Consider the following 24,897-nt stretch of genomic DNA (forward strand, 5'->3'; position numbering starts at 1 on the left):
GGATTTCTATAAACATCAGCTGCACAACAAAAGCAAAGACTCTCACTGGGACCATTAGCTCCAAAACCTGGACAAGGGTTTTATTGATAATTGAATTACATTTCTCCTTTATACATATTTCATAAATGATACAGGATTTTACATTTTCTTTCTTTCTTTCTTTATTTATTTTTTGTTCTGCCAACATTACAGCATCATGTCAACTGAAGCAAACAAAAACAACAGAGTAGAATAGGTCCAAATGAAATACATGATCCATTCAATCCTACGTTCTGCTTCCATCTTGAGCATGTCCAAACAAAATCAATCACAAAAATCTGAAGCTCAATGCACATCAAAAAATGTAGAATAATAATGACACTTTGGAGAAAACAAAGGCAAGGGTGGGTGAAAAGAAAAGACGGAGGTCTTCCCAGATGATTTTAAAGCATTAACCTGAAGTCTCTCCTTTAGCACAGAGGCTCTCAGGCCTTCGTTGTTGGAATTTTTCACTTATCGGAGAACGAGGACACACAGTCAGGACCAGGATACTGGGAATACATAAGATAAAAATGGACTGGATTTAAGCAGTTGGTTGGCTGGGACTTGAATGATGTCTGGCAGGCTGGACTTTAAAGACGCAGCACTGCCTGATGTCCCTTTTTATAACTAGGAATCTCTACAAACAACGTTTCTTAAATTATCTTTGCACGTATTTGAATAAATCATCTTTTTTTTTCTTTTTAGATAAGTTTCCATGTAAACATACATTCATGCAACACCCTCTTTAGCATAAGTTTCCCTATATTTGATATAGTTTGTTTAGAAAAAAATAAAGACAAACAAAAGGCAGTAAACGGTGGATGGTATGATCTGAAGAAGAAAAATAAAAAAGAGAAAGTGATGACGGACAGAGAGACAGCAGAGGGGAGGAACCAGACCACAAACAGCCAACTATTACAGGATCTGAGTGTATTGTGTGTGAAAGCAGATATATTCAGGAAATATCAACTCTTACTTGTACTGACAAGCAGCAAAAGAATCACAGATGCAGAAACCTTCTTACATTTTTACACCGTTTAAACATTTTCAAATGTATTTCCACTTCCTAAACAAACCCATTTCTGCCTTTCTTTGTCTCTGAATGCCTAACACTGCTGTTCGTTTAAGACTAAGATCTCAACACAGATTACGTCATTTATTATCCAAAAGGCACAATTTCTCTAAGCAATAACACACACAAACAAACACACACAATGCACCAGATAAGGCTCTATCCTGTCTTTAAATTTGCAAGGCTAATTAATGATCTGAGCCCAAAGCATGCACTTAAATATGAAAGATCTGCTCCCCAGTAGGACTCGAGTTCAGGATGCTCCTGAACTCCATGTAGGAGGATGTTGGGGGACGGCGCCTCCCCGCTGCACAGGCTGAGTGATGACAGCTCAGAGTCAAAAACAACTGGCTTTGTCTTTGGAGCAAAAAGAGATGATAAAAAAAAATGGCGTTTGGACCACTAGGGGGCTCACTTTGTACTTTTGTCAATTTGCATCCAATATTGCTTTGAAGAGTTACTCAAGCCATTGTTTCATGCCAAAAAAAACAATTTTTTTTTCACTTCACAAAGTATTTACATAAATTATAGAGATAAACACGCATATAACAGTCAAATCTCACAGATGATGTTATATATTTGGGAAAACTTCTAATTACACTATATTTCCTCTCATTTAGGTTCTGAGCCCCTTTTTGAACCAGTAAACTCATGACAAAGAACAGAGTTTGACTCCTAATCAAAGCAAGATAACTGATCAGCCATCTGCTGGTGGATATCAATGATTGGAGTCAGACAACCAGTAGAACATGATCAGGTAAGAAACATCCTAGAGGGCCCCGTCCAATGGCAGATGGTACCAAACGACTGAAACTATGAAGGGATAAAATGGCGAAGGGAGCGAAATGCCAAGCCCCCCTGCTGGGGCCGACAAACCGGACCCTGAACAGCAAACTCTGCCGCTCTGAAAGAAGTTCATGGAGAAACATTCGCAAAAAAGCTTTAGGCATGGGCCAGCTACCGGTACCAAGAGTTTTAAAAGTTACCTTTTCAACGGTGCTAAAATTGTCATATAGTTCCTTACAGACTACATTTTTTTTTTTGTTGAAAATAATATTTTGCTTTTCCAGGTGTTATGGAGCATAGGCTAGCCCAATGCTGCACACCACCACTCAGCTGGCTGAAACAAAAGACAAATTTGGCTTTTTGGAAATAGCTATGAAACCTAAAGCAGTGCCACCTGCTGGTCTCTGTCTGCTACTGAGACTTGAGGAGATCGACTTATTGATGAGATTTAATCTGACCAGTTAAACCGGTCTGATCAATTTTCCTTTAAATAATCAAAATCTGATTATTTATTGGATCAAAACCAAGAAATCCCGTATTTGGGTTCATCAGCGAAGCGGATGTATATGCTTGCAAAATCTTTAACAAAATTTTAATACTTGCGTTTATTGACATTTTTGGAGTAGCAGGATCAATTTTCAGTTTTAAATCAACAAGATTAGGTCATTTGATAGGTTTTTTGGTTTAAAGTTCAGCCCAACACAGTAAAGTCACAGTATTTTGTCCGATGTTTCCCTGCAGCGAGAATCTCATACTGGCCCACATCTAAAGAAATATCAAGATATGGTTTGAATTAACAATGTGTTGCAAAACTTCATGGAGATGCTGATGGACGTCAAAAGGATGCGCGAAAAGAAGGTGCCCAGTTAAGTACAAAATTGCAATAATGCTCCTACACGTTCACAAGTTTCTACTGAGGCCATACCACAGCATGCAGTCTGCCCTGCCTTGTCACTGAGAGCAGGGGGGAGGCCATTACAGCAGCAGTGGGAGGAGAAAACTCTGACTTTATTCCATATCATCTTAGGATGAAATTTTATTTTATGTTTTTTTGTTTTTTTTGTTGCATGAATCGAATTAGGTTATACTCCAACATTAGGGCAAGTTTTTCTTCTTTTTTTTTAACTACATTGGAGATAATGCACAACACGCCGCAGCAATGGTTGGTTAAAGAGATAAAGCACAGCATTATTCACATTGCTGAGAAATACATTTATTTTGTAATTAAAGCCATTTTTCACCCTGATCTGGCTTCAGAGTTGCTTCCTCCCTCTCAGAGATCATGCACAGGAGCTCTTCTCCTGAAAATGAACGCCACATATATATTGTGCACTTGTCATGAAAATGTACAAAGCTATTAGTACAAGGTATTTATTGAATACAATGTAATGCTGTAGTTAGTGGAGTCCCTTTAGGGGGTTCCGATGATAAATTTTTTTTTTTTATGTTTGTCGGAGAGCTCCTCCCCCCACTGGAAAACAAAGGGGAAAAAAACTAGCCTCTGGTCATTTGTTTGATTGTATACATATATACCCATATTTTCGTCATAACAAATATACTATGGCTTTCAAAATAAAAAGTGCCAAAATATTAACTTTTTTTTTTTTTGTTGTTTTTTGTTTTGGAATAAAAGAACACACAGTGATGTTGTTGTCGGTAGGACTCTCTGACTTGCGGATGCCAAGCCGCTTACAGAACATCAACAGGAAGAGAAAACGAGGCGTTCCTGCTTCCTGCAGAGATACAGATGCTCCTGACGAAGGGAAGCTGCCCGCCACCTGGAGGAGGTGCGGCTCGACGGAGAGGGAGGGGAGGCGGCAGAGTTCAGACGCAGGGAAACTAGAGTCTCCATGATGGTGCGACTGCAGTCAGAACTTCCTGTAAACTTGTCTCTGGAGCTTGCACAGGCCGGGAGGAGGCGTTCACGCGCGCCTGCGTGTGTGTGTGTTGTCGATCCCTCTTCAACACACTCACACTGACTCAACAAGGGCTGCTCCTCACCATGTTTGCTATCTCAGAGTGCTTACAAGCAAGCAAATTCACATTCATCCCTGCAGTTTACCGGCAGGTCGCCCCTCCAGAGTTTGAGGCTAATCCAATTTGCTTTGATAATCTTCATCATCTTCGTCTTCCTCTTCAACCTTCAGCTGTGAGAAGTCTTCAGTTTGAGGCATTCTCGAATTCCAACTATACATTTTAGCCAGGAAAGAAAAAAAAAAAAAAACCTTCCACAATAAACAAAGGGACAGGTAAAGAAGGAGAGCAGGATAGGAGGAGGTAGAGAGGGGATTATCAGACACCAGAGGGGGGGAGAGGGAAGAAAGAGGGTCGGTTCCAGGAGATCAGAGATGAGGGGAGTCACGCTTGCCATCAATTTTTGTCGCTGGGCAGCTGCTGAATCGGGAGCTGGAGCTGGAGCGGATCCCTTAGGCGCTTCAGGTCCAGCTCCACCTGGACAGAGAAGAAGAAGAGGAAAAATACGAAAACATATGACATTTATTAAGTTAACCAGGCAAAAACATCATCTTTGAGCATCCAATTTCCATCACCTTTGGTAATTGGATTTAGACATTTCCATTCTGAAATTAACAAATCCAATTTCCGAATGGAAAATCGTGTGGTGCATATTAATCTAAAGCTAGTTAGTTAAACCTTTATTTCACCATGCAAGATATTGGGAACAATTTCTCATTTGCAATCTTAGCCTGAAAGTACTAAAACACAAATTTAGAGAGAGGGAGAGAGGAGAACATTTACATACATACAATAAGCAACGCGTTCATTCTGCAAAACTATTAGAGGACTTCTTAAAAAGATCCTTTAGTGTGTGTTAAAAGTAAGAAATGAAATCAGTGTTGAGATGTAGTATATTGTGTGGCACAAACAAGACTTGGTTTTAGGGATTTTTGATGTAATAAGTTGGTAGCAACAGATTTAAATAAGGAGGTGAAAAACTCAATAGGATTTTCATATAGAACTTGCAAAACCAAACATGGAAAGAAACACAAAAAAGAAGAAAGGAAAGCAAGAAGGGAAGAAGGTGAGGTGGAAAGAAAGACAAGGAAGGTGAGAAAGGAAGTACAGAAGACAGGAAGAGAAATAAGGTGCAAAGAAGAAAATAAGGAAAAAGAAAGGATATGAGGAAGGAAGGACAGAGGGAAAAACAAAGACAAAGACAAAGTCACTCCTTCCTCCCTCGGACAGGATGGAGGAAGGAGTGACTAAAAAGTGTAAGAAAAGAAAGGAGAAAGAGGGAAGGACATGAGGGAGAAAGAAGGGAAGAGAAGACAAGAAAAACAAGGGGGGCAATGAAAGAAGAAAGAAAGGAAACTATAAAGGAGGACAAGAAGGGGACACAAAGCAAAAGAAGAACAAACACTTAGAAAAAAGAAATAATGCAGAACGTTAGGGTGGAAGGGAGGTAGAGCACAGGAAACAAAGTAAATAAGGGCACAAGGGACACCAAAAGAGTCCAGGAAGGAGAGAAAGAAGAAAGTAATTAAAATAGGAAAGACAACATCTAAGCAAAAGTTTGGAAAAACTGACATTTTTCTCGACTTTGGAAGGCCTGGGAAATACAGAAATCTCATTCCAGACTTTAGTAGATATCATAGTAACTGTTGCAACTTCTCTACTTTGCACTGACAATACAGTAGCTATATTTACACCCCTTATATCTGCTTACAGTCAAAATAACACACTCTGCCTTATTTAGTGTCTGCTTGACAGCAAAAACAAATCAATCAAGATTTTCAGATAGAGGCTAAATCCCCGTACCTCAGCGATGTCATCCTTCAGCTTGTTGTACTTCTCGATATCAAAGCGTGTCCTCTTCACTCCCTTGTGGAAGAACAGCAGATACTGTCTATCCCTAGCATCAGGATAAACATACTCCTGCAGGTTAAAGGGAGACAAAGATGGAGCATTTTGAAACAAGAACCAGTTTATCAGTTGTCCTCCAAGCTCTGCTGTGAGTCCCTGGGACGGATCACACCGAGGGAAAAACAGACTGTGTGTCCTTGGAGCTAAAAATCAGAAGAAATTTATGAAAAAGGAAAACAGATTACTTTACTTTGTGGCAGGGGTGTCCAAACTTTTTGTCACCTGGGTCAAAATTATCAAGTCAAGTATTTGTGTTCCAAAATTCAAGTAGAATCAAGCAAATAAAGTTATTATTTACTGTTGATCCTAGAATTATAAAAGTCTTTCTGCTGTATTTAAAGAAAGGCATCTGGTTTTTAAAATTTTGGGGTTTCGATTGAACAAATGAATTATCAGTACATAAAAACAGGATGTTTGCTATAATTAGCCAAGTTTAATAAATTATATAAAATCTGATTTGATGCAACAAAGCCGACTTTTCAGTAAAAGTTTCTGGGCAGACGGGATTCTACTTATTACAAAACTTTTGTTATAAAAAGACAAATACTTTGTGTTGCACTCAATATTTTTGATTATAAGAAAATTATGTTGGTTGTTATTTTACCCTGGGTAAAAAATAAAAAGTCTGAACAGGTCAACTTTGTATCATTTTTTAAACTACCCAAAGTCAATCCAAAGGCCATAAATTTTGAACACCCCTGATCTGTTTTTTTTATTTTATTTAATTTTTTTCAAGATTATTCACTATAAATTGGGTGCAATATTTTTATCACTTTAAGATATGTTGCTTAATTCACCTTCCTTATATAATCTCCAGTCTTACCTGACGTGTAAGCACAAAGTAGGCATACATTGCCATCGCAGTGCCATAAGTGATGAAGTAGGTGACGGGCTCCATGATATCCCAGGAGTATTCCCACCAGGTCAGCCTGGCCAGGATGCCAAACTGTGTCGCCATGTACGCCATGCCGCCCCACAGCACCCAGGTGGTGCGGCGCTCCGCCTTCTTGCTCAGCTCCTCTCTCACCTGCACAAACAGAGCAGCATGAAGTGCACAACTAGACTTACAGAGAGGTCAGTTTACAAGTTGGACTGGAGGCTTCAAAAGGGTGATAAAACATAAAAAAAACAACAACCCAAAAACAAAAGTTATTATTTTAATGGAAAGATATTTCAGTTTGTCTTGTAAAATTGGCTTAAGTAAAGATTTTTTATTTTATTTTTAATGGTACAAGAGTAATTTCAAACTTATCAGGGTTCCCACAAAAGCTCTATATGACATGTGTCAAACTCAATTTAATTTTGGGCCAAATCAAGATCATGAGTGTTTTTAAAGGGCCGGCTGTGCCAGAATCTATTGCCAAAACCTGTTAACAAACTGTTAAAATATAATAAATTCTTAGAATTCGATAATATTGAACATCTTTTCAGTCCCTCCAGGTTTCGCAACTATTTTGGGGATTTTTTGCAATATAATTCAAGGTGTTTGTGGTAGTAATTTTGAAAGGTTTGCACTTATATATCATGGGAAATGTGACTTTTTATTACACACCCTATTATTATGGATTATAAATCAAATAAAGCTGAGCACCACAAAAACTGCACACGCACTTTGATTGGTAAAACTGACAGACAAAATAGATTCATGAAGCACTGCTGCAAGAGACTCGGAGCTGATTAAAATGCTGACTAATTAGGCATTTTATAAATATTTTAGAAATCTACAGTGGAATCTTGTCTAATTGCAGAAAATTGCTGTAAAATTGTAGACCATATCTAAAATATTTGATAGAAAATGCAGCTTGGAAAGATGTTAAACTGCAGACATTAACATCGGTTATGATGCTAAAACGGTTCTCATTGTGTGTGTTAATGCATATTTATGTATATTTGGTGTTTTAACTATTAAAGTAAGAAGTTATCAGCATTTATAGAGATCTCCAGGATCCAAGGGTCCATTTCTGCTTTCTTACTGACATTTAAGTGATAATTACAGGGCATCTGTCTTTCAGTAGAAAGAGGAATCATCTTGTACTCTGTAACTTGTGGGCTTGATGGACTCATGGGAAAAGCACTTAATCACAAGTCACGACCCGACACACAGCTGTGTGTGCAGCTTGGTGAATGTGACAGAAGGTAAAGGACTTATAGTAGTTGCTATGACTAGAAAGCCGCCAAATAATTTCATTTAGTAATTAATTGCTTATCAGATTGTTGAACTATAGGCATTTCATTCTAACAATTTTCTTATTTTTATTCATTTCTGTCTTTTTATATAAAGTGGGTTGTTCCAATAGTTTATAGCTTTGTAAGAAATGCTGAAAGAGTCAGCTTTATTTGCTATAAATTGCTGCTTTTTTGCTGCAACTCTGGAAAAGAATTAAGAATCCACTTAAAATGATCAGTTTCTCTGATTTTACTTTTTATAGGTGTATGTTTGAGTAAAATGAACATTGTTCTTTTATTCTATGAATTACTGACATGTCTGAGATACAAAAAATTTTTGCATTTTTTTGCAGAAAATGAGAAATGTTCAGACCTCAAATAATGCAAAGAAAATAAATTCATATTCATTTAGAAACAACAATACTAATGCTTTAACTTAGAAATCAATATTTGGTGGAATAACCATGAGCTTTTCTATGGGGTTCAGTGCAGTTGGCTCTTATTTTTTTTCCCAGAGCTGTACATATATATATAAAAAAGTATTTTTAATTTTTGGCAGAAGTGCAACAATTCAAACAATCCCATTAAGGAGTTTTAATGGAAAAAGATTACATCATGCATCTGTTCTTCTGAAATTTATGTACTGTATCAAGGCTTAATTATCATGAGATTAGCTGTTTTGTTTTGGTCACACAAATTAATTATCTCATTACGATGAATGAGGAAGATGACAACAAGCCCAGCTTAACTCAGCTCCCTCATCTCCACAGATTAACGGCATGAAACTGACCTTTCTAGAACTCGCAGTGTTTTCTGGAGTCTCTAACACTAACGGTCAAAAGCTTTTAATGAACCTTCTCTAGGGGGCGCAGCTGAGAGTTGAGGTCCTCCAGTCGTCCAATCAGCTCCCGCTCTTTGCTGAGCTGGTGCTCCTCAATGTGCAGTGTGGTGTAGAGCTGCTGCACCAGAAACTTGACGTCATTTAGCCTCTCGGCCTCCTCGTGTGGCAGAATCTCTGCTCAAACAAATACATAATCACAAGTTTATGTTTATGTATTTATGTTTATGTTTATTACGCAATCCTCTCAACAGAGAGAGATGCGATTCTTTGTTACTCAGATTCTCTCTCTGTTGGTACGAACCTCTCCTTGGTGGTCGCACAATATGAGTGGTGTCATTGATGACGAGCTTAAAGTCATCCATCAGCAGGATGTCTATGCCAGTGGAGGAGGCGATCCTCGCTCCGTCTGGGGAAAAAAAAAAGACAAAATAGTGAGAGAAACAGCTTCGGTTAGTCTCCCCACTCTGGAAAATCAGGACTGTTAAGTCTGACAGAGAGTGAAATATGCAGCTTTTGGATATTTATTTTTAATATATCAATTTATTTTCAATATATCAAATTGCACAATTATATGGTCATTGTAAACACAGCTGCTGTTAAGGCATTAACACATGTAGTTAATTTAACAAGTTTGATTGTTTAATGCAGATTGATCGCCTTGCCTATTTTGACCAAAAAGTCTTTGTCCTGTAAAAGGTCACTTTACACATTACATGGTTATGTAATGCGTTTAACAATACAGTCGCAAATGGGAGTGAAAGGATGAATGAGGAGAGTCCGACTGGTTAGACTGGATGCCTCAAGTTCAAATCCTTCCCATGGCTCCTTTGCTGCATGTTGAATCATGTTGCATGATGGACGTTCAACACTAAACTGTGATTTATTTTACAACCTAAAACCAAGCAATTTCTAGTTATCATTTATAAACTTTGTCTGAATCAAAATGGCTTCTTTTAAACCTCCCTGGATATGAAAACCTGGAAAACTGACATCTTTGGTTTGAGACAATAAAACATTTTCTCAAATGTTTTCAAAATGTAGATTCTTACATTTCAACTTTTCAAAGTTGGGCATAGTGATTACTGTTGATTAATCACAGAGCTATGGTGTGATTAATCTGATTAATTTCTCAATTGATTAACAGCAGTGGTTCTTACCCATGGAGTAGATGGCCACACGGTCGATGCCTCTGTCCTCCGCCTGCAGCTGCTGCAGGAAAACGCCCACACAGTCGCTCAGAGGCTTCAGGGTGAACTGGCAGCGCTCCCGCCTGGACGGCAAACTGACCGAGATCACAGGCAGACCATTCTGATACACCACCGTCACCTCTGAGAGAGCATAACAAGGAAGAGGGGTTAGGGAAACGCCACAAATACTCATAGGACTAATGAGAAAAGTTTACCAAAGAATTTACAACAAAAAATGATTGAACATTTGTGAACCCTTAGGAGTCAGGCTTGATCAAATACTAAACGTTGATTTAAAAAAAAAAAAAAAAAAACTGACTTAAAGTACAGGGAGGAGACCTATAGTAAAAACGTTAACTAGAGGTCAGAAAAAGAGATTTTAATTTATACATAAAACAATTAAATACAAACTGCACCCTGGAAAAACACAAAATCTCTGTCTAGTTTCTAGTTTTGTTGCTTGAAATAAGACAAAACTAAGTTCCAAGTAACTTTCCAGCAATATGTAGGAGGTTGTTTTACGTCAATAATTCCTTAATATAAATTTCTTTTTAATTTCTCGTTCCACTGGCAGATTTTTTTCACTTAGAACACAGGGAAAGTGTCTTGTTATAAGTGAAAAAAATCTTCCAGTGGATCAATATTAAGGAATTATTCACTTCAAACAAGCTCCTATATTTTGTTGATATTCCTTGCAAGTTAGATTAGTCTTATTGCAAATGTTTTAAGATATTTATTTTAGAAACTAGACAAAACAAAATACTCAGTAAGATAACTAGAGTATGGTTTGGTGATCTGCTTTTGTCACAGCGTTACACCAAGGTTAGCAGCGTTTGGCACCAGAGAGAAAAATGCCTCATCTGCCTAAAATATAAAAAGGAAATTGCATGTCAGATGTTTATAGTAGAACTAGAAATTTTCTTTTGACTCTAATAGAATTGGACTGCTTTCAATAACAGTGACTGATGTAAAAGCTATTTGTAATTTTCATCCTGATCTCAATCAATTACAAGCTCATTTAAAAGTCAATTTATCTTCGTTACTCAGTTAAACAAGCAAAACTCGAATGTTCATTCATTACCCACTTCAAGCCTTCATTTCTTTTCATTTTGATAATTACGGCTGATAGCAAATAGAAACAGCAGTAGTCTGAGAAAAAATTAAGATTAGGACCAAAAAACACTGAATTTCTAATCAAGAAAATAAATATTAAAAAACATTCACAAGGAGCTTTATCCAAGGATTTTAGTGGAAAGTTTAATTACAGGAAAGAATTTAGAAGATTGTGTACCAAAGTGTATTGAAAACTGAATTACTGAAACAACCTTTTTGTTAATATTTCATTTCAGTTACCTTTGGTCCTACAGAAACCTTTAGTATGTAATTTTCTAGTAAAGTTGAATCTACATAAAATAAACCAAATAGATGTACTGCCGATTTATGAAAACAAGGCCTACACTAATGACAACAGAGAGTTGCAGTCAACAATCTTGACACCAACTGCACTTGGTTTTTATTCCCACAGAAAGGTCTATTTATATCTCTAGATGAGGCTCTTGTGAAGATCAAAATGCCATTCAGGTGCGCATCGCGGCCGCACATCTTATTTTTAATCACTGCTGTAAGAATGGTTAATTTTGCCCAAACAGCTCCCCAGAAGCTCCTTCCTGCAAAGTAAACATCTCTATAACACAACTCTATTGGTCCATAACCAAACTGTGGTTATAAAGAGCCAGCGCAGCTTGTACCATTATCATGCTGAATGGTCTCCAATGACAGATCCATGAATCAAGGAAGAGTCCAGTGAGGAGACGGTCTGGAGTGCTGCAGTGAATCAGCACTTTTTCAGCTCAATCCCACACTGAGGTGAAGGATCATCAGCTGGCAGCTGCCTTCTGGGGGATTCTCTCTTTTGAACAGGCGCTCAAAGGAACAGACGTATAGACGTTTCATTTCACTTTATTGCAGGGGAATAGATGGGTTGCTCCTTGCTTGCACCCGTTCCCTTTTGTCCTCCTTTATCCTGCCGTCACTGATTCACCGTTTGAAGTGTGGGGGGAATCTTATGCTTGTCTCTGCTCCAATCCCACAGCTTTTTAAGCCATATTTAAAATCAAATCCTCCTGTTCTGCAGTGCTGCTGCCTCTTTCTTTCCTTCTGCCAACCAAAAAGGTGATTCCCGAGAGCAACATCCACATTAATAATCCACTGGCTGCTAACTCCAAATGAGCCTCTGCAGTCTGATTAATGCATAACTTTGCTTTGGTCCAATTCTCTTTTGTCTCGGAATGGTAAGGGAAGTCAATTAGTTGGGAGTTTTGGCATAAAGGGAACATCATGATGTGGCTCAAAGGAGGGCTTACCCTGTGGAGCAGCGGAGGAACAAAACAGTCTCTGCCCAGGCCATGAGGGGGCGCTCTTCCAAACCTGCAGACAGGAGAGAGAGATAAAGAACATTTTTAACACAGTACTCTCATCTGACATGCTGATCTTGAGACTAACCAAATATGTTGCTGGACGACGTGGCCACTATTTTCCACTTTTCACTACACATGCTGGAGCTTAATAATAATAGGTTTAATAATAAACATATTTAAAAATCATTTTTGTGGCCCGAAATGAGTTTTATTATGTAGCAGCGGAGTCAAAAATGGCTCTTTGAATGGAAAAGGTTGCTGACCCCTGGGATAGAGGGATAAATTGAGAGGAATGGGTGAAAGAATTACACAGTAAATGGTTAGATGGACAGAAGGAACAATCTTCAGGAAATACTACCCCTCCTCTAGTCTGTATACCTAGTATATACATATGTTATAAGACTGACTGAATTAAATTACAGACTGCAAGGAAGGAAGATTAATACACACATTTGTAGCTTCATTTTCACACAAATAATAGACACAGTCATGCATAATAAAAAAAATACAGCTAAACTCCTGACATCTCTTGTAATTACTCCAGTAAAAATAATCACTTGGAAAAAGAGAAAGAAAAAAAAAACAGAAAACAAGGCCACTAAAATGCAGCTTGAATATAAATTCTGTGTTTTTGTTACAAATTGGAGAGAAAGATGAAAACATGAGGGGATTGCGAGAGTCCCTGTTGTTTTTTGTGCTCAATCTGATTTGCTCTCCCTCACAATCGATGCTGCAGATGTTTTAAATTAAAAGCAACCCATCACAAGTGTAGGTGTAAAACCCGGTGTGAGACGTGGCTGTCACGACTCCTAATTTCTAAAAATTACGGCACAAAATCAAAAAAGCAAAACCTCACTGATTAAAGTCATGCACACATATGCTTCCCTGTCAAACTGCTCTTTATGATTAGCACTGTTCGCTAACCTGCCATTTAAGCAAGACAAAGCACATCTTTAAGGCAATGCTTTCAAGCAGATTTGCATCTCTTCCCCACTCACTGTGTGTACGTACAGCGTCTGCAACAGCAGGCTGACTCGGTTTTAATATTAGATTTACAACATGCATGCAGTCCCTCCTGGAGATGAACCACGGCAGCAGACATTTAGGGCTCTCAGGGCTTCACCTTTATGACCACAAAGAGTAAAAATATCTCGGAGCAGAGCGGCATATTTTTGTGCGAGCTCTTACAGCAAGCTGCAGTCGGGGAGAGATCCTGCAGTGGGATAACCGATAAACCCAGCATCCACCCGAAACACGCAGCCAATCCACAAACTGTTTACGCTCCCAGGCATCTTTCCTGCTTCGCTGCACGGCGGGAATTACACAGACATCTCTGAGTCCTACAAAGCATAGAACTTTGAAGATCCAAAATGATTTCATTGCTAAAAAAATGGATTTCTAAATAATTTTTTTTTTTGTAAAACGTGTAGTCCTTGTTAGTTTGCAAGATAAAGTAGCCTCTCCGCTACAGTGAAACTAATTTTTCTTCAGTGTTTTTCCTTTAAATAACCTCATTCATAATTCTTTTAATGTTAATCTTTTTGAAGATGTATAGACATGAAAATATGAGGGGTTTTGTTCATTTTTAAGATTTCAAACATTTATGGAGTTAGTTTTCTAGAGACATCTGTAATTTCTATACCCATTTTCACAAAAGTAGCGATAAAACACTTCACAATACACCTATGGAAAAAATTAAGGGACCACTTAAAAATAATCAGACATAAAACTCATGTGTTGTCTCTGCCTGGCAGAGCTTTTCATCCACACTTGCTTCATTACTGATTGTCTATGAGCTCTCTGTATTGTGCATTATATATGAATAACCCTGATTGAGGGATTTTACCTGAACAGTGATTGGAAATAGTATTTTTTCCACGACAAATAACAAGGAGCTTCTCAATGGGCTCCTGTAGTTTTTAAGTGAATTTAAGTGAATTGTTGCACACAATTAAATTTGTGTGCAACAACAAATTTAATTGTGGGCTCTTATGTTTTTTCCCAGAGCTGTATATGGCTGAACATTTTGCGCTCAGGGTGTAAATATGAAGGGGGACTTAAAACATTATTGTGACGATAAATTAAATTATAAGACAGTTATCATGATAAAAAATACAATAAATGCCCACCCCCAACTGCTCATCCCCAATATCATTAATCCAAATGGACACAGCCAGCGCTGACGAGTCACTAAATTACATGCGAGTCTTACATTACAAAAGACTAACTGCTGTCAAAACGTCACTCATTCAACACATCAGTGCTGTCCAGTTTTTATTCTCCCTTTTGAAAAAAATAAAGAAGACCCTCCACATTTGTGGAGTGCAATTGCCAGCACACCACAGCAGCTCTGTGTGTTGGTATTGTTAATGAGAATACCCATTGCAATCCAACAGCACCAAGTGGAGCCCAAACAGTGATTAGGCTGCTGATCGAATGACATGCTGAGAAATTGCTTTTGGCCAGTCTGGAATAACTGCACCATCTGCAGAGAGTCATCCAGCTCTGCTTTTCTCATTCATTAGCTTCTCCTGTTTGAAGATTTCGCAGTCAAACCTCCCACGCAGCCCTGACTCGCCACAGAAACATGAAAATCGCACGCAAATGCAGCCCGGCTATGTGTCTGTGCAGTGACATGTAGCCGTGCGCGAGCGCAGCTGGGGCAGAAGCACACTTGTGTGCCCGCCGTCTGTTTGCCGGGCTGTTTGTCAGTTGTGGTTGGGGAGCGGCTGAGCAGGACCTCACCCCCTCCCCAGACACGCAGCCACTGAAACGCAGCCTGAAATATTTAACAGTGAGGCAGCAGTCAACAGCACAGCAGCCTTGGAATCAATCTCTCACTGCTGAGCGTTCGGTGGCGAAACAAAGAAACAGCCTTCAGTGGAGGTGGTGGACGGATGAGCTGGAGAAAAGAAAGAGGCGAGGAAAGACAGGAGGAAGAAAGTGTGAGGATAAATGGAGGATGGAGTAGAGAGGTGCGAGTCACGAGTGTGCTTACGTTTCTAACCATGTGCTGCTCATACTGTACCCTGCAGCACACAATCCCTCCTCTCTGAAACGTGACTCCGCTTTGTGAAATAGAAGAGAGGGGGATGAGAAACTGGAGGGAAGGAGAGAAGGAGGTGGAGGGAGAGATGGGGAGGCTGCTGATCACTGCAGCAAAGGAATCCCTCGTCTTTCAAAGGTGGGGTTGCCCCTCGAATTCACCCTCCCTTCCCCACATCCCTCGCACTGAATCTTGATGTTCCCTTTACTGCTCCTCCATCATATCTCATCTGCATTGCGCTTCACCCGGGCTCCCACTTATATCGGAGCGCTTTCCTCAGTTTACAATAATAACCTCCTGTATGAAATCAACAACAAGCCCATCACATTGTGCTTCAGAAACAGGAAGAAGATGGAGATCAAAACGGCTCTTGTGTTAGCTAGAGACAAACCAGAGACATGACAGCGCTCTGCAGCGAGGATCAATCCCCTTTTCATACACCACCAAGTGCCATTATGCTGCAGACAGACGGACGAACGCTGCTGACATGCAGTCTTACGGAGAGAAAGAGCTGCAGCTCTGTGTGTTTACAAGACCTCCCCTACTGTATGTGTAACCGTTTCCATTTGTCGAGTGAATTCGCAGCAACATAATCACATTCCTGTTCTCATTTCAGTTGTGATTATGCATGTGGGGATATATGCAAGATTTATTAGTTTCCTCCTCCTCCTCTGGCACAGTCATACTCAAGACAACAAAAAAACTGTTGGCAGCAGATTTGAGGAAAATTAATTAAACTGGGTTATTTATATGACGCTTTTATATGCTATGGCTTTACACTGAAAGGATGCAAAGTCAAGTCTAGGCTTTGAATGGACAATATTAGCACAATACAGGACACCTCATCCCAGTTGAAAAGTCCTTACACCGGGTCCATGTAGCTCAGAGAATAGACTTAAAAAATATTTTTGGTACTTTATAAATCACTGAATGACATGGCATCAAAATTACAATATTCAATAATAAAGATCTGCTGCTGTTGTATCGACCTTCCAGACCTCCCAGTCTTCTGGCTCTGGTCTGCTCTGATCACCAGAACCAAACATGGAGAAGCAGCATTCAGCTTCTATGCAAAACAGCCAAAACACTGATTTCCTTTAAATCCAAACTAAAACCCCACCTGTTTAGAGTTGCTTGTGATAAGTAGGAAGCCAAACATTGGTCAACATATTTGTTGTGTTTATGATTTTTGCGATGTTATTTAACAAAATGTAACGTTTATTGTTTGTTTCATAATTGGTGACTGTATGATGTTTTTATGATATAAAGCACTTTGCACTGCCTTTTTGTTGAAATCTGCTGTACAAATAAACATGACTAAGTTTTGATCTAAACCACTGATCACTGTAGATCTGACTGTAATCAGGGTTGTCTCCATCCGATAATATAGGAAACCGGTCCAATATCAACCATAAAAGAAATATTGGATTACATTGACCTGCATCTAAAATAGAAGCACTCCGCTCCAGCATTTAGTCCACCACAGTGGATTAGTTTCTATCCAGCAGCGATTGTATCCTGCATGTAAACCCACTGGTTAGTAATAAATAGGTCTGTTGTTCTCACAGTTATTGTTGACTATTGTTCTCTGCTTGAGTTGCATCACTTGATCAAACTTTTTCTAACTTTCCACATGATGAAATAAGTAATAAAAGTAAGCATAATGTGCTGATATTGAATGGGGTCAATTTTGGTATTGACCAGTACTTAAAGCTGCAATATTGATATTGTGTTGGAAGTGAAATATTTATATCGGCACACTCCCAGACTGTATTTATGGGTTGGAAGGGATCATCTGTCTCGGTCTCAAGTCTTGCACAGTGCTATATTTTTCTCTCATGGGATTTTGCACATAGCTTACAAACATTTGGTCCAATACCAATATTCATATCAACTTTAACACTGATGTATTGAACAAAGCTGAGATATTTACAGCTTGGAAAATATTCAATCCTGCTTTAGACCTTCAAGGAGAGCCCTATGTTGACACCAGTAAACTGATAAATTCATGCAGCTGTTTGGATTTTGTATCCCTAGCAACAAGATTATTTTATTTGGCAGCATAGTGATTTTTAAGGTCTTTAAGGGTTGAGACTTAGCTCAGCCTGACTGTCAACAATCTCCCACTCTGACACCAACCTTAAAGTTACAATTTTACCTTTGGTACAGTTTTTCCCGAGTGGATTTATTGGCGTGGATGCTAAGTCTGCAGGTCAAGGTAAGCCAAAGCACTTGAATACTGGGGTGAAGAAGCTTTTTGAATGAGAAGCGAAGATTTTCAATTTCAGATTGTAGCCACTTTGTTTTGCAGTTTATTTCTTTTACCTTTAATGTTTTCTGCTCCTTTTAAGAATATCAGATGTGCAAAGTTGAGAAAGAAGTTTTAGGGAGAATTTTAAAAAAGGCTCTTCACAGTGTTGATTCATCTTGTGCTATCACTTAAGGTAAGGTGTTGAAAGTATGTTTAAAAGATGTGCAAAAAAGTTTTTTAGTTGCAGTAACAAAATCTATTAGAAAATTCAATTTTAAGCTGAATACAATTATTCAGCATGCTATAATATAGATGAAATCCTCTGTATCACATTTCTGATGGTTGTTGAGAAAATATGGCGATGTCAAGATGCTCGTCTTTGATGTGTATTTTCAACATTGAGCTTTGAAGATTTATTTTTGTTCCTTGTATTCACTGTGTGCGATAAGATAAACTCATGCTGCCTTGTTTGTCACACTTGCAGTTGTTTTAAACTTTTTACTTTATGGGTGAATTTGGGCCAGTAAATATTTTCTGAAAGCCTTTTCTGAATTATTTGGATGAACAAGCATTTAATTTTCATCCTAATGATTTAGGATAAATTATTAGGATGTTTTCTTGTCTCTTCCAGAGACAACAGCTTCCCTGTCAACTCATCTTTAAACCTTGGAGAAACAGGTAGGCTAATTTAAAGTCTCTAGATAGGTACTCTTATCTTGCAAAGGAACAAAACACCGAAATGCTTAATTCATATTGAGAATATAAATATTGGTAGTTAAAGTGAGTTAATTCCGTCATTTCTTCTTCTCATTGTAATGATTTAGAAAGAAAAACAAAAAATCTTTACTATTAATGCAACATTCTCAGTAGCATTATCAATTATTATACATTTTAAAAAAGGGAGATTCAGCTGGGTTGATATGAAATGATATTTTATGTTAAACCTAATGCTGGCAGACAAGTCAAGACAGCACTGACCTGTCAACGTTCCAGCTTTGTTTCCATGCAGGGATCTCAACACATAATTACACGCCTCTTCCCCACATCTATCCTTTTAGTTCCAACTAAATAATAGGTGCCAAGTAGAGCTTATATGTTGCATCTGGGTAAGTGCTGAACAGACACCAATATTGAGAAATAATGTTGCTGACATAACTCCCACTTCATGGTGCCCTTGAGGCTGAGTGGCAGAAACCGCAGTCTCCAAGCTACACGACTGCTTTCATCTCAGTGGTAATACGCAGCCCTGAGTTGTCACTAGGAAACATCTATAAAGAACAATTTGCACAAAAAATAAAATGTATGTCAACTATATCATCTCACATCTGAAGACCGTTGAAAGTTAGGAGAACATTCATCAGAGGACAGCATGAAACAAGCACTCCATGCATGCCACAGTAAAAAGAACAAACCAGGGGGGTAGCGTAGCGACATCATGTTTTTAAAATACTATAACATTCATCCCCAAAAAATGAAGTAACTATGAGTCTAAGCTATAAAATGTTGGCCTTGGGTATTAAGAAGACTGATTTTAGCTTGACAACCTTCACTTTGGTTAAAGTATTCTATACTGAAGTAACATTTTTTTACTTGCTTGTGTTGCTAGTTGATCAGTAAAGGATGCTAGTTGGGCTAGCTAACACCACCTGGTTACGAAGCACTGAAAAAAAAAAAATCTTCCGCTGCTTTTAAATCTCTTGTGTGACAGAATTTTAAATAGTAAATAGAAAATAATAATAATAATAATAAACTGTGACAAACTACAGTATAGACCAAAGGTTTGGAGACAACTATGTGTCCAAACCTTTGGTCTGTACTGTATATACAAATATTTGTAAGCTTCAAAATTACTGCCAAACACCGATCTTCAATCATAAAGTAATTAGTTACACCAGAAGTATCAACGTCACAAAGTCACTCAAAAAGGGAAGGGAACTGTTTCAGAAGAACCTGCTTTCTGAGAAAAAGTAAACTAATGAATAAAACATGAAGAGTAACAGTGCCATCAGCTGAGACCCTACTGACCACACTTTGTGGACTTTTGTGCTTCATCAGGGACGACAAAGGAGGTTTATGAGCTATTAAATAGAAAATGCACTGAGTCAACTGTCTTACTGTTAGTGGGTTTAATGAACCCAATAAGAGGTCCAAGTTTTTGGCTTGTTGTCTTTCTGGCTTTACGATTCTTTTACAGCATATAAGGAGACTGCTGACTGCAACATGTTTAAACCTCTTCTAATCTTTTCTTCTGTAATGTACTAACAACATAATTTTAAAGTCATATTCCAAAATTGTAAATTCAACCCAGAAGCTTCACAAAATCTATAATACTTTCAGAAATTTGCAATGAACTGCTCTGCACTTCAAACAGTTAAGGACAGTTTATGATTTTTGATTGTCTTATTTTTGAAATGTCTCCATAATATGAACTTATGAGTTCATAATAAGTTCAGATTATTATGAACTTATTTGATTCATATCAAAACTTGATATGAATGTCTGCGACAGACAGGCGACCTGTCCAGGGTGAACCCCGCCTCTCGCCCGGGACGCAGCTGGAGATAGGCACCAGCAACCCTCCCGACCCCATTAGGGAAGAAGGGTGTAAAGAAAATGGATGGATGGATGGATATGAATGTCTTTTGTTGAGTACTTTAGTCAGCTTTGGTTATTTTTTGAGTGCCGTATGAAAAAGTTAGGATTTTTATTTTTTTATATTTGTGAATTTTTATGTAGGTTCTGTCAGCGACTTAAACAGAAACTTCAGTTTTACACATTATAGATTGCACATATTATTCATATAGATTAATGAAAAAAAAAAACAACAACAACAACATTAAATTCAAAATCTAATCTTTTCCACATTTGAAAATGGAAGAAACCAAAATTTAATCTTTAAAGGGTGCAAATAAGCACAGAACAGACTGGAATGGGGAGATTTCAGGATGAAAGATCTTAGTAATTTCCCGAGTGGAAAATTTGAATAAAAACCAATCAAATGAAAAAAATGTAATGGATTATTAATAGGTGAAGTTTTCAAGATGATCGTCATTGCTACGCACTTCAGGTCGACAATCCACGGCCGTATCCATCGTGGCTTCAACAGTCACTGGCTAAAACAGCCGAGGCTGAATTATTTGCATCTTAAATGCAACTAAATCCTTGTAGAACCAATTCTTCATGCCAGTTAATCAGCTTGATTTTTGTGCCTCTTGTGATGTTATCAGCACCAGTAGAGCTGAAGGTGATTTTTTTTATTCAGCGTCCTTTTTAAAAGTCTGTATTTAGTCAAATTCTGATAAATTTTTAAACTATTATTAATGCAATTATTTGTAATGCTTACAACTAAATAAATTTAAAATTGAATATGTGTTCCTATTCTTCTTCAAAACATGTGCCTTCTCTTTAAAGCTCAAAAAGCACACCTCTGTGCACTTCAAGGCTCTCAGTTATCTGTACACTCGCACACATCCTCCATTTTCCCATAAATACAGAGAAATGAACACACACACACGCACACACACACGCGCCCACAGAGAAGGTAGCCACTCACGATTTACAGGAGAAAAAAAAGAACAGTAACATACACGGCGCTGTTTCTAGCGCCTCAGCGGTGATGAGCTTATATAACAAGAAAAATCTCTGCCTTTTCTACAGGTTGTGTTGCTTGCCTTGGAAAAGCCATTAGAAGATGTAAAATGTGCAGTGTCATTCTTTGAAAGCCTCGCCGCTAAGTAATCTCTGCTCACGCACCGTGTGAGGGAAACCGTGACGGAGCAAGCCGTGGCCTGTGAAAGCACCCACTAATCTGTTCGCTCCACTGCAATGCAGACTTGAAAACAACTTTTCCCCAATGAAGCCGTCAGAAATCTGACCCCAGTCACACAGCAAGATCTAAATAATTTTTGCTTAATCTTTCAAAGCGTTTCAATAAATTGCCTTTCAGACTCAAGAACAAGCTTTGATTAATTAATTCAGACTCATGGCCTGCCTAATCCATGGGATAAGATCTCAACTGTGGATGAATCTGTTCCTCGACATATGGGCCAGTTGCAGTGTAATAGCCATCCTTCCAGCACACATTTACACACTCCTCGTTGGGACCAACAACACTGGAACATGATGCATTATTAATAAGCAGTGCAGGTTTTACTGCCTTGTGATTAGAAGACAGGCAGCCGTGCGGCACGCTGCTCTGCAGGGCGACACCGCCAAGGACTGTATCGTGCCAAGAAGCAGCATCTGCACACGCTGGATAACCTCTGAAATAAGAGCAGCTTAATTATTGAAAACCGTGTTTGCATAAATGATGTGTACATATTTGCACATAATGCATTTATTGCATGTGTGCTTGTGTGGTCAGTCTGCAGGCACAGGGAGACCTTGTTTGAAAGCTCATACACCAGATGGCACTACCTGCTTGTTTCAGTGTTAATTTCAGTAACACACTGTTCAGCTGACAAGCAAACCATTTTACTCATTGTTTTTCTTCTTCCACTTTTCTCTTTTTTGAAGGAAAAGTGACCTCACCAGTATTTATCGAATGCATCCAAAGGTAGTCCTGTTTTCGAATGAATGATAAACACACTAACCCTGACCTCGTCGATGAGCAACATGGTTGATCTGGAAACAGAAGCGTGAAAAGGTGGGGGACTGTGGCTCCTTTGTTTCACAAGTATTCCACATAAATCAATACTGCTACACACACACTACTGAAGTCTTATTTCTAAGTCAGTCACAATAAGCAATAAATCAATTAATCACATGATATATTAAAACAAGCTTAGTTTCCATTTGCATTTTTGTTTTTCCCATTTATTTCTCTCTTTACTAAAGACTGGATGAAAAAGGGTCCCATCTTGTGAATTGGTCTCAACTAGAGACTAAAACTTTTGAAGGGCAATTTTGTTAGAGACTTCAGCATGCATTTTAGTTTTCGTTTTGGTTGTTTCATATATTTATGTTGGACATTTAAAATGTCACCCAGTTCCAGTGTTATACCGCTTTGGAGGATTCACAATGATATAGTTGTTTTTCTGAAGTAGTCTGTTTGCTAGAAATATAAGCTTATTGTTTTTTTTAGAGAGTATGTACTTGTAATATTATGCCATTACCATCATATTACTTGAAAACGGTCTCAAAACCACAATGTGTTGCAACTACATGCTTCTGCAAAAGCTAACAAAGGTGGAAAGTAGCTTTGAGAAATGGCGGAGAAGTGTGTATTTATGTGCCTTAAATATTCATTGTGTGATACGTATTTTAACAGTCACTTCTGCATAGAAATAACACCCCTGTTACACTGTAAATTACTAATTTTGAGCTTTCCAATGGGATTGGAAAGAAAAATTTGCGTTATGTTATGATCAGGTACAATTAGCTGGTTTGAACAAAATAATTTGTATTCAATAGGTCGACTCTACTGGCTAAGCTTGCATTTAAAAGATTTACAAACTTCTGTGTGGCAAAAAAAACAAAATTTATGGTTATTTGTCTGCAAAAGAGGTTCCAACATTTTGCTGTTAAGATCTAATTCTGGATTCTTAAAGCATTTCACTTCAGCTTGAGACATTTCTTAGGTTTGCACACATCAGGTTTAACGTCTGTTGTAAAACTTCAGATATTGCTTTGGAGGATTCACAGTGACAAAGTTGTTTTTCTGAAGCAGTCTGTAGCAACTTTCATTGCCTTGTCTCCTTATATTGAACGCCTTCTTCTTCTTTTTTTTTTATCCGTGTACAGGCAACCTTCAGCTCACTCTCCTTGGAGTTGAGCTCCCACACTGAATGAAAATGAAAAATATTTCATCTATAACGTGATCCATTAAATGAATCTCCCAGAGCAAATGCAGAATTTTATTCATCGCTATTCTTTTTATTTATTTATTTAACTGTTGTACCATTTTTCTGTAATCTCAAGATGTGTGACGCACCTCAACAGAAACTCCAACTCTTCACAAAATGAAAAAGACAAGAAACAATGTGCTAAGTGAGTTTTCACAGATCATAGTGTATTAACACTTCAAATATCGAACTGTTAACTGTGAAATGAGGAAAATAAAAAAACTGCCTATAAAACTACCCAATGAGGGACTTGTCTTTTTCAGATTTTTCTCAGTGAACCAGAGAAGGTTGTGCATGAAAATCCCAGCAGATCAGCCATATCTTTAACACTCATCAACCCGTCTGAAACTAACAACCATGCGACATCAAAAGTCACCTAAAAATCACATTTCTTTCAAATTTCAGCAACTTGTTTCCTCCACATCAAGATCTCTAGATATATTGAGTTGCTGCCATGTGATTGGCTGATCTCCTATTTGTGTTAACAAGTAAGGCGGCAGCTATTAAGGATAAGCTGAAGACAATGGATGAATAGATAAAACCCTACAAAAAAAAAAATCCAAACCAAAAAGCTTTTTAATTTTTTCTGGCATATTTTGGGCATCTTCTATGGATTTAGGAGAATTATCTGACACATTAGCGTGACAAGCAGACAAAATTCAAGCCACAAACAGCAGATTCACAAGGTTGTTGTTCTCAAACAAAGGAGGGTTAAACTACAACAACATGCGACGTTTCCTGTCTGTAAGGAGGTGAAATTCAGGGCTTTGTACAGTATCTTACAGAGTGTTGTGACTTCCTCCAAAAGCAGCATCTGTTATTTATGCAGCAGAGCCTGGGAATAAATTGAGAGGAATCTTCTCCACCTCTTTCTCTAGCTCTCATATTTTATTTTTTATTCCAAGACCTATAAAATGAAATAATTTATAAAAACTAAAGCTCACATCTAATTTCCAGCCAAGTCAGAGCCAACTCACTGGCCTTCTGGCTTCATTAGTGCATCCAAAAGTCTGGAAAACTGAACTCAGAGTCTTGCTCGCTTGGCTGAGTCAGAGAGTGGACATATTATGCTCAGCATTTCTGTGAGCCACACACAGCATAGGCACGTGTTGAAGCACTGGCATAATGAAAGCATCAGGCTTGTATTTGAGCAGACACTGCACAAAGAGTGGAAGGGAATTGGACATCTGATTCATACAGGAGGCATTCAAGCACAAATCTCTTAATGTTAGCATTGATACCAACAGCCTTCAGTTAGCCATGAAACTTAAAGGTGAGGTTAGGCTAGCTCTGTGGCATATAAAAAACATGTCCGCATAAAATCAATCTTCTACAATGAAATTTTAGTCCACTCAGTTCTGTTGATTTGAGCTTCTTTTAGACTG

At 38.3% G+C, this 24,897-nt stretch overlaps 1 protein-coding gene across 3 annotated transcripts in view; it reads right to left on the minus strand.

Moving 5' to 3' along the window:
* Positions 1-59: 59 nt before the first annotated feature.
* The window catches only part of mcu (mitochondrial calcium uniporter), a 61,586-nt gene continuing 36,748 nt past the window's right edge, over positions 60-24,897 (minus strand). For all 3 annotated transcript variants that reach the window (XM_044137211.1, XM_044137212.1, XM_044137213.1), the window contains exons 3-9: positions 12,319-12,382; positions 9,926-10,096; positions 9,070-9,174; positions 8,782-8,942; positions 6,585-6,788; positions 5,657-5,773; positions 60-4,330 (exon numbers count right to left, since the gene is read on the minus strand). In XM_044137211.1, coding sequence (XP_043993146.1) covers positions 4,250-4,330; positions 5,657-5,773; positions 6,585-6,788; positions 8,782-8,942; positions 9,070-9,174; positions 9,926-10,096; positions 12,319-12,382 — 903 coding nt within the window. In that variant the 3' untranslated portion in view covers positions 60-4,249. The remainder of the gene's footprint in view (positions 4,331-5,656; positions 5,774-6,584; positions 6,789-8,781; positions 8,943-9,069; positions 9,175-9,925; positions 10,097-12,318; positions 12,383-24,897) is intronic.

This window comes from Gambusia affinis, linkage group LG13 (genome assembly GCF_019740435.1).
Source record: "Gambusia affinis linkage group LG13, SWU_Gaff_1.0, whole genome shotgun sequence".
NCBI classification, from domain to species: domain Eukaryota; kingdom Metazoa; phylum Chordata; class Actinopteri; order Cyprinodontiformes; family Poeciliidae; genus Gambusia; species Gambusia affinis.